A 17,645-nucleotide genomic window follows, 5' to 3' on the forward strand; every position below is an offset into this window, starting at 1 on the left:
TCTCAGCGTGTTAGGGCTCAACGAGGAAAGAAATCCAGGGCCTGCTCAAGCTGAAGTTGGGGTTATTTAACACGAATCATCTCCAAAAGCTTGAGAACTCAGAGGACTATATTCTCAGATTAGCTGTTCATTATTAACAGAAATAAACTCATACTTTCTCCTACTCCACTCCAGGACTGTGTTCCAACTTGGTGTCGAGCACAGAAGCCAGTAGTTTTTGAGGCTGTATAACTAAGAAACAGATTCTTAAACAGGTATCAAGCAAAAAATTACACTCATTAGGTGACACAGCCAAAATTCCTTAGAGTAACAATTTAAAGTGATCTATGATTATTGGCTCACGTATCATCATCAGCTAATATCCTTTCTGAAACCAAAATGCTCTATAAATAGTGCACCCTTGCCAGGGATTTGGCTCAGTGATTCTGCCACCTGCCTTGCAAGTGTAAGGGCCTGAGTTCATCGATCCTCAGTACAAAAAAAAAAAAAAAAAAAGTTTCACCCTTGCACCAGCCCCAAGAATTTAAAATTAAAGCAAGAAAAAATGATCAACTCATAATCAAAAAGTATCAAAGATTAAATGAAACAAGGCACTTAAGTGAGAATCAGAAGAAATAATAGAAAATAGATCACAACACTTAATATATCAGAATTAAGAAACACAGAATATAAAATGTGTCCCAATGTAATTCCAGAAGTAAATAGGGTCAGAACGTATGAATAAAGAGAAGACAGATTGGAAAGAAAAATAGAAGTCTTATTTAAACCAATGTAGTGACTAAAATTAAAAAAAAAAACAAACAAAAAAACACCCTGTTTTCCAAGGGACAAAACCCAATTTAAAAGAGAACTGAAAGATAGACCTGAAACAATTATTTAGAAAGAAGCCAAGAGAACCAAAGCAAAAAGTTGTTAAAACACGTGTTTAGTAGGAGGGCAAGAAAAATATATGGGTTGGAAACAATACACAGGGAGGTAATTACTGAGAAATTTCTAGAATCAATAAAAAACACTAATCCAAAGATGAAAGATATCTAATGCATTTCCATTTGGATAAATAGAAACCCACACATGGTCAGATCATATTTAAAAATGTAATAAAACACAGAGGCTATTCTAAAATTAGCTAGATTATCTTTAAAGCAAGAACAATTAGACTGACGGTCAATTTTTTAGCAGCAGTATCAGAAGGAAAACTATTGTAATGTCTGGGAGAAAATCAGTATCAATTTAGGATTCTGCATTCAGTGGAACTGCCTTTCACAAATGAGACAATTCTTTTAGAAAATATCCGTCATACAATAAATGGACTAAAAATTCTAAAGAAAAAAATCAAATTTGATTTAAAAAATATCTATCCATAGATATTTGTCTCACAAGAGATACATTCAAACACAAACCACAGAAGTAAAATATGAGGATAGGAAGGATTATATTATAAATTATTAAATAATATCCCATGGGATTATAATAATATAAGAAAAACAAACTGAAAAATAATGAAAATTTAAATTTATTCTGAAGATATAATAATTTTAAAGGTGTATCTATCTAAAATTACATCCTCAAAATATGTGAAGGAAAGCATGACTGAAACTTTAAGAAAAGACATTTACTTCACAAAGAAATAATGGTCAAATTATAAGAAGCACAGCACTGAACATATTACTCCATCCTCTCAGGAAATGTAAACATACTTCTGCTGAATAGATCAATATAGTAGATTTGAAGTACATACAGAAAAATGTTGGCCTGTGGAGAGAGGAAGCCCGTGGATGTTTTTGTACAGTCTGTATGTAATAATTTTTTTTTACATTCCTAAGTAGTTCAAAGAAAATTAAAATAATAATATTTTATAGCACATGAAAATTATATGATATTTGAGTTTAAGAGTCCATAAATAGTTTTATTGGGACACAGCAGGGGTTAGGGTTATTTAATTATGTATTGTCCAGGGTTAAAGGTTACTTTTTTTTTTTTGGTCTTTTGAGACAGGGTCTCACTAAGTAGTTGAAACTGCCCTGGAACTCACTATGTAGCCCAGGCTGGTCTCAAACTCACAGAGATCCCCTGCCTCAGCCTCCCGAGTGCTGGGATTACAGGCGTGGTGTCCAGGGTTACTTTAATGCTCTAAAAGAACTGTGAGATTATGACAGAGACCAAATGGCCCATGAAGGCTAAATTTTTTACCATCTTGCCAAATTTTTACCAGACATGCTAAATTTGAGATATAGATATGGACAACACAACTAACACATTTCATCTAATAAATATAAAAAGAAGCATTGTACCAAAGAAATAACTCTAGGATGCATGCCATTTTTAAGCACAAAATTTTAAAAAATTCCTTTCAAACAATTTGTTAAAATCAATTATTAAAACAAGCTAAAAATACTTCAGGGTCTTGGAAATGTTCAAAGAAACATAAAAAATTAAAGAGAAAAAGAAAATAATGGAATGAAAGTTAGGTAGTATTTAGAACAAAAAAGAAAATATTAAACATTTCTTGTGAAAAGTCACACAACTAAAGAAAACCCAACAGACACCTTTAAATATTTAATCTCATCAATAATTAAACAAATGCAAAATAGCATTATAAGAAGATGCATTAGTTAGTTATCAAATTCAGTGAGATTAAGAGATGATAATATCTAGCACCGGCAAGGGTATGAAGTAGAAATTTTATACTGTAGTGCATATATCAGAAATATTTCTCAGGCACACTCTAGTGATTTAGATTATGGCAGACACTGTGTGTTGCTTCCTCAACTGCTATTTTCTTTTTTCCCTGCCAGTAGTGCTCTTCTCCAAGAAAAAGTCCCCCCAAAATGCCAAGTACTTGTTTTCCCAGCCTAGTTTCCCAGCTAGGTTCACACAATGAGAAACAAAGTAAGGTGTGCTGGGAGTGAGGGTGGAAAATATATTCCTCCTCCATAAAGACAGACACTTGAAGAAAGCTCTTGTATGCACTCTCTTTCCTTTCTGTTTGGGAAGTTGCTTTGTAAGGATCTCATCCCTGGAGCTAATGTACCTCTTGCAACTTTAGGAAAAGGTCAAAAGCATCTTAGGTGTGTACTCAGGCTCTTGACATTGCTGATCTTCTCAACTAGCCCTCAAACAGCTGCCCCAGTGGTACAGCCAATGTAAAAAAACAATCATTTCACGAAAGGCTGTGCAATTCTGATTGCAATGAAGATTCCTGCCTAGATATTTGAGTACAGTCACTGTACAGATGAAAGGTACTATGATAATATGGAGCACTCAGTAAGCTTGGAGACTGTGAAATGCAGTATGAGCTGAGAGGCTTCCCTTGTTACCTTTCTTTGCCATGGCAATCTCAGATGGTGCCATTTCTGATTTGGGCTGAGAAGCCGTGTCTGCCAAATCTCCATTATGAGGGCTGGTTGACATTTCAGGAGGATACACTGGACCTGAATCAGGACTGCTGCTTGTAGCCCCATCTGCAAAGAGAATCTGAGGAGAAAACAAAGATTTTCAACATTCTCAGACTTGAGGGCAGGGTTAGCTAGCAAGGAGCAGTGTGTAAAGTGGAGACCGGTTTAAAACAATCCAAAAGAGAAAAGCTGAGGGCAGGCCTCAAGGCTCATGTCCCAGGACACACTAATGAAGAATAGATCTGGAGCTAGAGAGGATAGCTTAACGACCAGCACATTATGGTTTTATATTGTCCATTCACTTTCCTTTCTGTTTCTTTTTGTTTTCTGGATCACTGAGGAATGGTGGGGAGGGGCTCTGGCTTTTGAGTTTTCTGGCTTCAGGTTTCCCATTTCCAAGAAGGAGTGTGTTACTCCCAGAACTACCATGATTTTCTGACCCCAGCAGTGATATATCTGTTAGGACCTCTGCCTTGATGTTTAAAGTTGTGTATGTGTGTGCACGAATGTGTGTGTGTGTGTGTGTGTGTGTGTGTGTGCGTGCTTTAAATTTGTTCTTGTTTCTCCCTTGCTTTGATCCTAACTTGTATTTTCTAGGAATTCCTTAAATATTTTGACCTACTGATGACATATTTTGTTGTTCTCCAGGGCTATTAGGAATTTATTATTTAAAAGTATTTTTATATCACTTCCGGGTACCCTGAGAGGAAAGGAAGATAAACACCATGTACCCATGTCATTTTAGGTCATGCCTAGAAATGACAGTTTTATTTGTATCCTGTTTGCATAGATAGTGTTTTCTCTTATAACTGTACTAATCTTTATTCATTATTTTAAGGTGTCATTCTGTTTTATTCATTTCTCTTCTCTGCTATGGTACTATCTGCCATTTACTGTTCAGCAAGGGAGAGAGGATTAAATAATCTATTCTTTTACTTGTGTGGATCCATCCAACATATACTTGACAACAGTGCCGTGACTGGTGATAACTCTGGATGCCTCCTGCTCCATCGGGGGCATCACTGTTTTATAGAATTCATAGTGCTTCATCCTTTGGGGGTAGCTCTGACGAATCATGATGTCCCAGATGGGTTCCTCATCCACAAGATGCAGACCTTAAGAAACAAAAAAGAATCAAATCGTTCTGTGAATAGGGCAGTCTTTGGGTCTTGTAATATATTTTCTTGCTTGTTTTCATTCTTTCATCTGCACCTGAGTAACAAGAGAGTTCTCACTCCTTGACAGATGGCTCAGGAACCGGGTCCTTTGCTGACCTTGTTACACACGCAAATGTAGTAAGGTCATCTGCAAGCACATGATGGGTGCTTTCTACATCAATAAGATGTTCTTTAGATGGAAGCCCAGAGCAGCTCAGGGCAACCATTCACAGAAGTTTTTTTTCATCACTATTGGTGTTTTCCTCTCATTTCTGAGGAAATTCTTGCCCCAGGATATTCACTGCTACCTGGCATCACCTGGTGGCCTAGAGCCCATTTTAAACCACCCACCACCTTTAGAAGTTAACATAATCCCCTCATTTCTAACCAGACCCAGATTCCTTTCAAGGTTCTGCTGTTAGATAGTAATCAAGGGTAAAAGCACCCAATAAACTTCTTCAAAAAGAAGGAACTATTGTGGAGAAATTCTGACATTTTGTACCTACCCAGTTTTGCTAAATGAATAATTTCCTCTTAGTTATAATGTGGTTTATTGGAGTCCCAAAGCCTTAAACAATGGAGTAAAGATATAATGATGGGATTTAAGGGACTGTATCAGGCTGATGGGAAAATACTTCAGCGGTCTTTTGGGAAAATACTTCTTAGTGTGACCCTTTCACAGCCCCTCAGACCACAGAAGTGATAATAATGACAAAAATATTTATTGAAATTGTTCTAAATGGCAATTACTTTATGTATCTTTTTTTTCTTAGTCCACTTTAGCAACACTTTAAACATTTTCATTTTCCATAGCTTTCAAATAAAGAAATGGGGGCTTGGAGAGATTATGATAATCACACAGCAGGTAAATGGCAGAGCTGAGATTTAAATAACTTTCTTATACTGAAAACCATCACCAACAACACACACATACAAAACCAAATTCCACAAAATACAGCACAACCCCCCTCCCACACTAACACTGAACAACACACTCAAAGTTAAATATTATTTCTTATTGAATTAAAAAATCTCCCAGGGAATAATTCAAGCCCAAGCTCGTCTTCTGCCAAAATAATCTACTCTCTCTATGTCCAAGGTAGACATGGAAGATATTACTACTTTGGTATTTATGTTGTAAGTATGTGCATGAATCAATTAGGATATTCAGAATATGTGGAAGATTTTAAAGACGACATAGTCTAGGCAGAGTTATTAATCACCTTTTATATCTTGACATAAGGATGAGAATATCAGAGAAAGGAATAAAACTCATACGAAAGACAGATCTAGCAAGTATTAAGCAGAGATTTGATATCAGAACCAAGCAAACATATGCCTGAACTTGAGAACAATATTCCTCTCAGGGAACCATTGCACTTTAGACCCTGGAAGAGACTCAAAGACATTGAGCACAGTGGTTCCGATCACATAAAATCTGGATCACTAGGGACTTTGGGAAAAAGGACAGGGTTTTTGAAATACTTCAGGAGGCCTAATTAGAGACCAAATTAAGACCAAGAACATTAACTGCCACATATAGCTTATTTTATTTTGGCTGGCAAGTAAATACAACTTAGAATTATTTTAAGTTAGTATGGTTTTTTTCTTTGATAAGACCCACTTTTCAAATGTAAAGTACAGAGGGAATAGAATTTTTGGTGGTGAATAAAATCAAGATCCATTGAAACAATTTATCAGATGAATAGATGTGGTCCAGAAGGCCATATAGTTAGGTGGTTTGAGGGCTGACTTTGGAACTCAAGTCTAAGTTTAGTGTCTTTTTTGTTTCATCTATTTATGCTGATAGAGTAGGTCTCCGTTTAAATGTTACTCAGAGCTAATTACTAACACAGATGCCCCCTCATTTTAATAACGAGTCCTACTTGTGTTTATTCATCTGACTAGAGTAGAACCATATGTAGAACTGACAGAAATAACAGATTCTCTAGAATCATATTCTGACTTGTGGATCATTTATACTTAGCACAATCTAATTTGTAGCCCTGTCTTTGGTTTGGTCACCCATGAAGGTAACATTCCTGTGGCCCTCTGTAGAGGCCACATAGGAGCTGGATGACCTTGGGCAGGTTTTTCAAAGTCTCAATGTCTTCATTTTGTAAAATGGAGTTAGTACCTAGCTGGTAATGTTTGCATTCTCCATGTCGGTTAGGTGCTTGGTGCCTGGCCATTGTAAATGCTTGAAACAGGCCATTATTACTATCCTCATTACTTGAAAATAGACTTGTTCATTAGCAAAAAGAGATGTGCTTAACATCTAAGAAAACACATAATTTTTAATGGCAAGTTAACCGTTTTCTTATATGGCCTCTGTGCCCCTGCCTCCCTGTTCCCCACCAGCTAACACTCACCTGTGGACTCTTGTCCAATAAAAGTCAACAGAAGCCCATTGGGGCAAGACACATTTAGGTTTCGGAAGGTGGGAACAGACGGAGTTTCTTGTAAAAGAGATTCTGGCTCTACTTCTTCCTGTAAATAATTTTGTATATGAATAGCTATCATTTTCTAAACAAACAATTAATTATTTTGACTAAAAAAGGACTTGCTGAGTGCTTATGATATGACTTGTGGACAGCTAAATAGATTTTACAGAAGATCTTGGAGAGATGCATAAGTCTTGGCCTTTGTAAAGTTGGCATTCTACTTGTAGAAGGGCACATGGAACACAGAGGATGCAATTAAATGGTAGTACCAAATGGATGGCACGTCTTCCCTCAAAAAATAGAGCTATTACACTGGGAGAAATAATTAGGAACGGATTCATGGAGCAATTGCAGCTTTGAGGTAGGCCTTGGCTCATGCTTGTAGATAAAAGGACTGGGATGTGTAGATAAAAGGTCAGTGCTATGATCTGAATGCTGGTGCCTGTCCTGTTCCCAAATTTATATGTTGAAAGCTAATACCCAAAGTGATAATATGAAGAGATAGGCTTTGGGAAATGATTATGTCACAATGGCTCTTCTTCATGACTAGGATTAATGTCCTTTTCTAAGACAAATTGGGACACATGTAAGGTGTCCTTTATAGCAACAAGCCCTCACTGACACCGAGTCTGCTAGTACCTTGCCTCCAGAACTTGAGCAATAAATCTCTATTACATATAAATCACTCAGTGTAAGGTGTTTTGTAATACCAGTCTAAATAGACTAAGACAGGTAGAGTGTGCGGGAAACCAAACAGCCCCACTGCCTTTTGTGTGTGTGTAATTCCTAGTTTGTGTGCAAGAGATATCATGCTTTTCTATCATTTACCATTACTTTTCTATAATGATGTAGTAAGTAAAAGCAACCAAAGAAAAACAGAATGAACTATTTTTTATAAATTAGTGAGGGTTTGGGTGTGTATACTTCAAAATTATAATTAAGTATATGTCATCTGTGCCTGAATCCTTTGCTTGGGTATATGTACTCAAAAATGAAAGTTATTTGGAAACTTCCAAACCATTTTAAACGAAAAGCCTTTCAGTTTTTTCAGCTGATTCTCTCTTGTTAGTTACTGAGATCTTTCTAGTATCTCATTGCTGAATCTTTCTATTGTTGATCATTGAGGCTGTTCTGTCTTTTTTATCACTAATGGAAGAAAAATATAAATAATTAGCTAAAATGTACTTAAAAGCAAAGAGAATTATGAGGAAAATTAAGAGGCTTATGAAATTCTTTAGAGTGAAAAAAATACTCAACCATCAGGTCAACCAACAGACACAAAAACAATTCTCATATCACAGCCCCCTGTTGTCATCAACTTTTTTAAATGTTAGGTGGACAGATGGGTTTGCTATCAAGTTGCTTTTGGCTAAATTAATTTTATGTGGATTATCTGAAGGTTATTCTGTTCAATGCTTGAACTTTTCATGTACCAAGAATCAAGTCCCTGGCAGGAAAATATTCATGTAGAATAGCTATGCATGTATGGTGCAGAAGCAAAAGAACATTTAAATCCCATCACTTTTTATAGGTCAAACTCTGAAACACAGGGTCTTGGAACTTTTTAACATGCTACTTTTTTCTTCTAATAAGCACAATATACTTTTGGTAATAAATACTGAGAGTTAAAACTTCTCAGTAGTTTTCTTATTATCCCTCTTTTAAAACTCTCTTTTGGGCCTGGGATTTAGCTCAGTGGTTCCACCACTTTGCAAGCACAAAGTCCTGAGTTTGATCTACGGTACCCCCAAAATAAAACTCTTTTTTGATCTGTGTTCTGTTGTGACAATGTTTGAAGTGTGTGTGTGTGTGTGTGTGTGTGTGTGTGTGTGTGTCTTACGGTGAAGGGCTGGAGTAGAATGTAGGCTGTCCATTAGTACTGCTGAGTTCTTAGCATGTCAGTAACTAAGTCCAAGTATAACAGAAGAAAGTCTTTCCATTAGGTATAAGTCTTTGTGTTATAATTATTATTTATCTCAATACAGCTACACGAAGTAAGGAAAACAACAAATACTAAGGGGCCAGGGATTTAGCTCAGTGGTTCTGCTACTTGCCTTGTAAGGGCAAGGACCTGAATTCAAAACACTAGCACCTTAAGCAACTAAAAATAAAAACCCAGGGATAACAGTGGGGACAAGATGGACCTAGTCCTTTCAAATTTAGAATGGATGACCTGAAACAATTTGTGTAGGTGAGTGTCCCTTGGGGTGGGAGTTTCACTTTTGTGAAAATTCTCCTATGTACTCCAAGTTGACACCATGGGGAATGCTGGTGTAGTTGCAAAATAAAATGCATTCACTATGATAACACTATTTGTATAAACTATGGCTTTTAAAAAGTCAACCCTAAGGCAGAAACAGGGCTTGGGAGTCTGTGGCAAGGTTCATTTACCTTTTTCTCTTCTTCTTTTAGGTGCTCTTCTTCTTTGAGGGATTCCTTGGGTTTTTCTTTGCCTTTTGATTTCCCCTTTATTTTGCCCTGAGGGACATTCATGATAGTAGGGACCACTGTTGGAGTAAGTGCTGAAGGGATATTCAACACTGTCTCCAACTCAGGATCCTTTTCCTCTATAAACAAGAGAAGAGAAGAAGAAGTAAATTCAACATTCATAAATAGCATTTACATCTCAAAATTTACACACACTGTCAACAGTTTTTACCTTTGTAAATGTGTTTTACCAGTTGAATATATTTAAGGGGTGATATAGTTGATTTGACAATCAGAATCAGGAGGATTATAGTTGGACAATTTCAAAATTATTGATATTTTATGCTTGATTAATTGAGTGATCATGTCTTAATTGAGTGATCACATTCTTGCCTGTCCATCTACACTATAAACTTCTTAATGGTAGAGAAATAATCTTCCATTCACTATATATGAAAAAAAGTAAAAGTCCTCTTGAGTCAAAATAGTCTAAGATGTGCACTCAAGTAGCAGAACATAAGGACATACTAAATACAAATGCAAGAAAGGATGCAAACAAGGGAAGCCAGGAAAGAAATAGATTATTTTTGGCTGAGACGGTAAAAGTTCTCTGTGGAAGATGGGTTTTCTTCCCGGTTGTAAAGGATTGCTGGGATTCTAAGGTGAGGACTGATGAGAGGGGGCATTATGTGGTGAGCATCTCTTTCATCTTGAATTGTGTTCCCCCTGGGTTCTCCAGGACTCCAGGTGGTGGTCAACTTTTCCTCGGTGTTCTTTATTGACTCTTCCTTTTTGGTCAGTCCCTTAGTTTATTAGTATGATAGCCCATAACAATATTCATGGAATTAAAAACAACTTCTCAGGCCCACATAATGTACTGAATCAGACTCCCAGGAGATGAGGCTCAGAAGTTTACATTTGTGAAACCCTACAAGTAACTACGCTACACAGCCAGAGCTGAACACCTCCACCTATAGTATTAGATCCAGATAATCTTACTAACTCTTAGGCTCTACCTGCTACTGAACCCCCAAATTTACCTGATCTTCCCTCTCAGTTCCAGATCTACATTTCTAACTGCTTTTTGGCATCTCCTGCTTGTGGTGCTAGAGACACTTGAAGAAACCAGTTATATGAAGTTATATGAAGAAACCAGTTATAACGATCCATGGTAATACTGTTTCTACAGAAAAAAGATCTACGGAGTAGGGCAGACACCCAGATCACCATGATCTGCACTAACATAGTTTCAAGGTTTATAGCTTAGGGATTACATTTTGATTTTGTAACGATTTTAAAAATATGCTGTGGTTAGATCCCTTTAAAATTCATGGAAACCCACAGATTTCCTAATTGGTTCTCGGTAAAGTGAAATATTATTTTGTGGTTTGAAAGGAAATAGCTTCCAGTTGGAGAATTTATTTATTGAAAGAGGAGGAGAGAAATCCTTCAAGATGTCCAATGAATAGCTCCTTTAAGACTAATGTCCTGAAGCACACCAAGCAGCTCTACAATCCCAGAATTCATAAAAATATTATTCTGCAGAAAACCAAAAGGGTTTCTTGGTAAGTCATGCTTTCTTTGGCACCAACTTACAGAATTATTTTCATGGGCTAGTTAACAGAGTTAAGTGGAATAGTGTATGTGCATGTGTATACACATATGATCTTACTTGTACATGCAATTATATGAAAGATTATATAAATGATAAATGCCACTTAAAAGCCAAAGCTGTATTGTCATTTGCTATATGTAAAAGATGATATATGTGCATAGGTAAACCTATGTATATACAATGTGTATATGTGCCACACAGACTCCTTATATCTTCACCTTATAAAAAATTATAAGAGGCATTAAACTGAGCGAGTTTATTGACAGTGTGTAGACTGAGGGTGGGCAGGGACTCTGGACATGGGATACACATATTTTCTTTCATATTTATTTCACCTGGCACCATTCCACTTGCTCCATAGTAACTTATTGAGAGGCAGATTCCATTTTCTAAGGTGGCAGAAAAAGATCCAAACTTGCTGACAGCTTTACTCTCTGTGTGAGATACTTCTACAAGACAAAATCAAATCAAGGACATTTTCACTTTTATTTTTAAAAATGTAAGCAAAATGTGCTGGGAAGGCTGGGGCTCAGGGTCTCAGCTGGGCCATCACAATCAATTTAAAAATAGTTGGTTTGGACCCTACCTGCATGTACTCCTCGATGTCAGAAGTAGGAAAGAATTAGGAAGATGAGAGCAGGAGACATTTTTAAAAATAAACTAAATGTTGTTTTATTGGAGGAAGCTATGTATATGTAAGGGCAGGCAATATATGGGAAATCTCAGCTCTTATGTCAGTTTGGATGGAAAGCAAAGCTGCATTAAAAATAAAATATATTGTAAAAGATAATGCTTAGCATCCAGCAGGATGCAGAGAAACAGGCATCTTCATGCATTATTGATAGGTTCTGCTGGTAGGATTTTGAAGAAAATTACTTTGAAACAAGCCATTTAAGGGAGCTGTGAGGACAGAGAAAGGAATATTACTCAGAAAACAAGAAAACAGAACACGTGCTCAAAAATAGAAACACTACAGAAGAGAAAATACTTGAGTTTTCAGGCACATAAATATATTTTTAAAAGCACTTTCTAGAATGAAAAAACATGCTTCCTTAATCAAACCATTAAATATTTGACAGATTAACTGAAGGGGAGAATGGTCATTATTGAGATTCAACAAAGATTTCTTGAAAAGTCAAGTGAAAAGAGTAGCTCAAAGCCCAGAGCAGCAGCTGTCATCCATCCATCTATCTATCATCTATCTAATTTTATTCCAGAGAAAGCATTGATATAGAAATAAATTGAGAGGAAGACATAAGATTTGGAAGTTAAATCTTTGCATATTGTGATAGGAAGAAAAAAGGAATAAGGAAGTTGAGTGAAAAATTAAATAAAAATATCAAAGAAAAAGTCTCTGAGCTGAAGCTGGAGTTTGATTCTCAGATCACCACAGCTCACTAAATTCTAATCCAGAAGTTAAAAGCTCGTACAATAGAATGAAGAAAAGGGTGGCAATCCGCAGTGCTATAACCAGACTCTAGAGTAAATTAAGTTGAAATTTAAAATGATAATCTCAGACTAAAGTGTTTAATATTAGAGCTACAGTTGGATATTACTGAACTATGCAAAGAGAAACTTTTTAAATTGTTATATGTATTAATATATTTTAATAGAAACCACTCAAATATGTAAAAACCTGAAAATCATTAGGTACATTATGATATATATGTGTATCAATGAAATACTATTAAATTATTAAAACATCCTGTTTTCAAAGAACATTTAGTGAACAAACAGGAAAGTACACTGCAAATAGTTGTTACCTCCAGGGTGGAAGAATTATAAGCAATGGTTATTTTTTTTTGGTCTCGCTATGTATTTTGGGTTGATCTTGAAGTTACTAAGTTGCCTGGGGTCACTTCTAACTCTTGGTCCTCCTGCCTCAGCCTTCTGAGTCCTGGTATTACTAATATGCATCACTAAATCTAGCTTAACTGTTATCTCCTTTAAAGTTTGCATATTTTTAAATTTCTATGTAATTTATATTTTGACATCAGCTATAACACAAAGAAAACATGATTTGAATGTTTATGCACTAAGCTCTAGGTACATTCACACTTGTCAGACATTGTGTTCCTATCTTGTGTTTGGATAATATCACTGTAACAAACTCATGAGCAAGATTTAGCTGCTGATCCTGTCACTAATTTGACTTGACTTGAATGTATTTTAATGATGAATCATCTTCTCTTGCATGCACAAATCATACAACTTTAGACAGGAAGCAGGGGTGCTGCCTGGAGAAACTCCTTGGTGTTAACAGGAAGTTTCATGCTGTTTATTTTTTTATCTTGTATGTATATATGTATGTATGTATGTATGTATTTATTTATTTATCGGATTTTATGTAGTTGAGACTGACCTGGAACTCACTATGTAGCTCAGGCTGGTCTCAAACTCACAGCGATCCTCCTGCCTCAGCCTCCCAAGTGCTGGGATGACAGGCATGCACCACCATGCCCGGCCATGCTGTTTAATTAATGGAGATCCACTCCTACTTCCCCTCTCTTAAGTATGTAATGGCTTTCATGGCCAAATTTATGTTTTTCTCTTGTTCCTGAAACCTAGGAAATTTGGTGCTTCAAGAAAGAACAAAGAGAGGAAGAAAGATATCATTGAAATGAATATTGGCAAGCAAGTAAATTTCAGTAGGAATCAGCTCAGGAGGACCCTGGGTCTTGGAGGCTCTACCAAATGCAAGTGTACAAGCTCAAATCATGGAGAGGACGGACATTACAAAGCAAGTGTTGCTGCAAGAAGGTGACTGGCCAGGGAGGACCCCATGTGGCACCTGGATCAAGAGTGGCCTCCCAGAGACAACACAGCTGGGTTACCAGCCCAGAGGGATGAGCTGTGTGTGTAGCTCACCTACACTACTCTAGGGAAATGCATGTAAACAGAATGGCAATGTATCTCAGATTTGGAGGTAGGATAGGAGAAATAATGAAAGGACAGAGACAAAGAAATTCAGTATTTTAAAATTATACTTTTAAGTGCTTGCTTCAGCAGCACATATACTAAAATTATACTTTTACGAAAACTGTAACTTCAGGGTACAAAGTTACTCAAGGTTACAACACCCGTCCCCCCGCTTTGATAAAGTCACTCCACAATTCCCAAGAGTCAAACATACAAATTGGCCCTGGGCCTTTTACCTGTAAAGTGAGCATATGCTTTTCACTATAAATTGGGCCTGCTTTTCTTGTGACACTGCAGATTCGCATATTACACAGACTTCCACTCTCAAAGAAACAGCATTGTATTGATATCTCTAAACTTCAAACAGAAAGCCCACTGACAGGTCACGTGACAGGCACTAGGAATATACAGTTTAGATTATCCTTCTTGAGGATACCCCTAAAAAATATAAATACCCCAACTCCAGACCACTCAGGTCTTTACCTGCTTAGAGGTGAGGCATGAGCAGATGTTCATTAATTAAACACCATGAAACTTCAAAGTGCCCAACCTATTTTCTCTGGGTGGGTAGTTTTTCAACTGTACCCAATAAACCTGTCTCTGCCTCTCATAGATGAATCCTGAAGTTCTTTCCTGTGAAGCCAGTGAACCTATTCATGGGTAGGGTGCATTGTGGTCCTCAGATCTTCTTTGGAGAGACCTCCCCCGACCCTGCCTGGGGACAATGTTATCTGAACAAAATACGGGCGCAAGGCAGGCTCGTGTGTTTTTGCTGGGGGAACGGGCTTGACACATCGCTTACGTATTAACCACAAAGACACAGCTGCTTACTTGCTTCAAGAGTTTGTTCCTCATCTTTTTCTTTTTCTTCTGAAGGATAAATTTCTTCTTTGCTTTGCTTTTTCGCCAAACTCTTTGGGTCTCTCAGGTGAATTAGAAAGCTATGCTTGTCCTTTCTCACTTTCACTTTGACAAACGTTGAGCCTGGGGAGGAGCCATGAAGTAGGATGGTCTGATTAGGATGACACAGGGAGCCCCTTGACCAGACAGTCAGATAATGCAGCCCAGGGTTCAGTTCCTGGGTGAATGCCTGGGAATGTCTCCATAAACGAAGGATGTCTTACATATCTCAAACCAAAATAAATTGGCTGAAGCAATGCGTGCCTGGAATCAACTTTATGATTCATCCAATGAGGTCATGTGAGGGGTTTTTGCAACTCATAAAAATAATTAGTGCTACCTATAATAATTATTATAGAAGTTATTTTTCTAATAACTCATTCTCTTTTAACCCTCTCATTCACTTTTATTCAACTATCTGTTTTTTTCTCTCTCTCAAAGTCCAGCCTTTTTTTTTCAACTTTTGCTGAGGTGTACACCCAAGTTAGGATGAAAATACTGTACTTTGAGCCATTCGGGATTCAGTACATTGTATGCGTTTGTACATCTTAATGAGAGCTAAAATATCAGGAGCAGGCCCACAAGCTCTGCTCCAGAACCCAAACCAGAACGATGTTGTAAACTCATATTATGTACTTGGTTTCTGAGATAACGGTATGTGTTGAAATTAATATTATTCACTACGTATTTGCTTACTGCAGTTACTAACATGCTACTTGGTGATCATGTAGAAGTATTTTAATAACTGCAGCGATCATAACAATATGTCCAAGCATAACTCTGGGCTGCCCTATGCCTTGTAGACTCAATTAAGATAGAGTACGAAACCTGAAGATGCCGAGTGCGGTGTGTACATGAATTGCAGTGGGTACCTTGGGCAGCTTGATCTGCTGCACGCGAGAGTACAAGGTCTAATGATTATCCTAGATGCATGAACATCTTTCAAACCATTAACCAGTTACTTTTAAAATATACCTTTTTTAAATGTTGTCTTTTCTACTTCAATCTGCCCTCCATCAGAAGGATACAGATAATAATTTGTCCCTGAGATTTGTATAGGCACATCTCCCATGTTGTATCCTTGAAACTAGAAGAAAAAAAAATCAGGCTTTGAGCATGGAACTGCAATGGACAAAAATCAACTTACTGGTGTTAGCCAACTGACGTCGCCATAAACAGAATTTCTGCTAAATAATAGGTCTATCACTTTGTAGGCTTAGAGGCCAGAGTCCATATGATCTTTAAGAAACTTCTATGGTGTTATAATGACAAAGAGAACTGAAAGAGGTTTACGGTTTTGTGCTCTTTAGAACATACTTACAGTCTTGTCTAAGTCAAATTATTGTACTACTGTCATGGCAATATGAGAAGAAATCGACTTATCATTCATTAGTTAATTTTCTGTGTAAAGTGAACTGATATTTTGCAGAACATTGCCATTTGGAGGTCATATGTAGAAGACATGCTTTGTTAAATGTTGTTACCAAAGCTCCAACTGATTCTGATACCTGCCTGTGCTAAAATTTGAGAACAAATGTAGTAGGATAAGAGCTACAAAGGAAAGATACTGTTGCGTGTCTTTCCATTTTTTCTCACTAGATTTTCCTCATAAATAGCTATTCAGAGGATTACTTAGCAAAGAGAAGGTCTTACAAACTCATACAAACCAGAAACGTGGGTGCTCATAGCGTAGCAACCCGATGTGCTTAGCAAGCCCTGTCATTTCAGACAAAGCCAACCTTCATGTTGATTTATTACCACAGCCTATTTACATGAACCTAAGTGATTGAACCTGTGTCAGATGTCTGCCCTTGGGTAAGCTGGTTTCATGACAATCAAGAAAAATTGACCGGAGAGTGTTTCCATTTGGTGATTGGCTACAAAGAAAGTTTTGATGTAGAATGGTGGAGTATGGGTTTGAACTCATGAAAACTGGCAGAAGTCTTGTTTTCCCCAAGCAGAAATAACCCAGAGACTTTTTAGAGGATTGATCTTACTGGGTACTGTATCTCAGGTTCTTGTTGGGGCAGGGCCTCCTCTGATGCTGCCGGGATTGTTATCAGTTCTTTAGCTTTCTCCTTAGAAGAAGACTTTTTCCTCAAAGACCGACTGTCTTCTTTCTCGGCTTTATCGTGGCCTTTCTTTTTACCAGCATCTTTGCTCTTCTTCTCTGCTTTCTTTTCTTCTTGTAAACGTTCCTCTTCCGCTAACCGTTCTTGCTCTTCTTTCCATGCCTATAAATACATTTTAAAAGTGTAATTGGCTTTTTGAAAGAAATCAAGTAAACATTCCATTCAGGTCCATTTTGGCAAAAGTTTTGACATGATTTTTGCAAATGGTAGCTCTGACAAATCAAAACACTGAGCTAGAAGCTTTGGAGACATCCCGGATTCGCTCTCCCACCCAAGTGCTTTATACTAAATCCTGTCAATATTCCTCAGAGATATTTCTTCCATTCAGCGTCATCTCTCATTCTCTGTTGTAATTTCCTCAGTTTAAGCTTTTATTATCTTTAGATTGCAGGCTTTTTGTTGGACTCCCTATCTCTTATGTTTCTTTACATATAATTTATCCTTAATTTAAGCCCTAAAGTCAGTTTATCAGCAATATGGTAGATTAGGTGTTCTGAGAACATCCCTGACACAAGATTTTTAAAAAAACAAAGGATAAAATATTTTTTAAAAAAATCATTGTAATGCACAATTGAGCTAGCAGAAGAGAATATACAAAGGCACTTATCCCATAAGATACGTGTAATATATGAGCACTAAAGACAAGAATTTACCAT

The 17,645-nt window shown here is 37.0% G+C and overlaps 1 protein-coding gene across 3 annotated transcripts in view; it reads right to left on the reverse strand.

The window, feature by feature from the left end:
- Window positions 1-17,645, reverse strand: part of Spag17 (sperm associated antigen 17) — a 195,771-nt gene that overhangs the window by 63,303 nt on the left and 114,823 nt on the right. For all 3 annotated transcript variants that reach the window (XM_033758259.1, XM_010631186.2, XM_010631185.3), the window contains 8 exons: window positions 16,855-17,091; window positions 15,833-15,944; window positions 14,789-14,941; window positions 11,374-11,487; window positions 9,388-9,563; window positions 6,925-7,042; window positions 4,332-4,510; window positions 3,318-3,474 (listed from right to left, as the gene is read on the reverse strand). In XM_033758259.1, coding sequence (XP_033614150.1) covers window positions 3,318-3,474; window positions 4,332-4,510; window positions 6,925-7,042; window positions 9,388-9,563; window positions 11,374-11,487; window positions 14,789-14,941; window positions 15,833-15,944; window positions 16,855-17,091 — 1,246 coding nt within the window. The remainder of the gene's footprint in view (window positions 1-3,317; window positions 3,475-4,331; window positions 4,511-6,924; window positions 7,043-9,387; window positions 9,564-11,373; window positions 11,488-14,788; window positions 14,942-15,832; window positions 15,945-16,854; window positions 17,092-17,645) is intronic.

Source organism: Fukomys damarensis, unplaced genomic scaffold, assembly GCF_012274545.1.
Source record: "Fukomys damarensis isolate Sample0158 unplaced genomic scaffold, DMR_v1.0_HiC HiC_scaffold_33, whole genome shotgun sequence".
In the NCBI taxonomy this organism is placed as follows: Eukaryota; Metazoa; Chordata; class Mammalia; order Rodentia; family Bathyergidae; genus Fukomys; species Fukomys damarensis.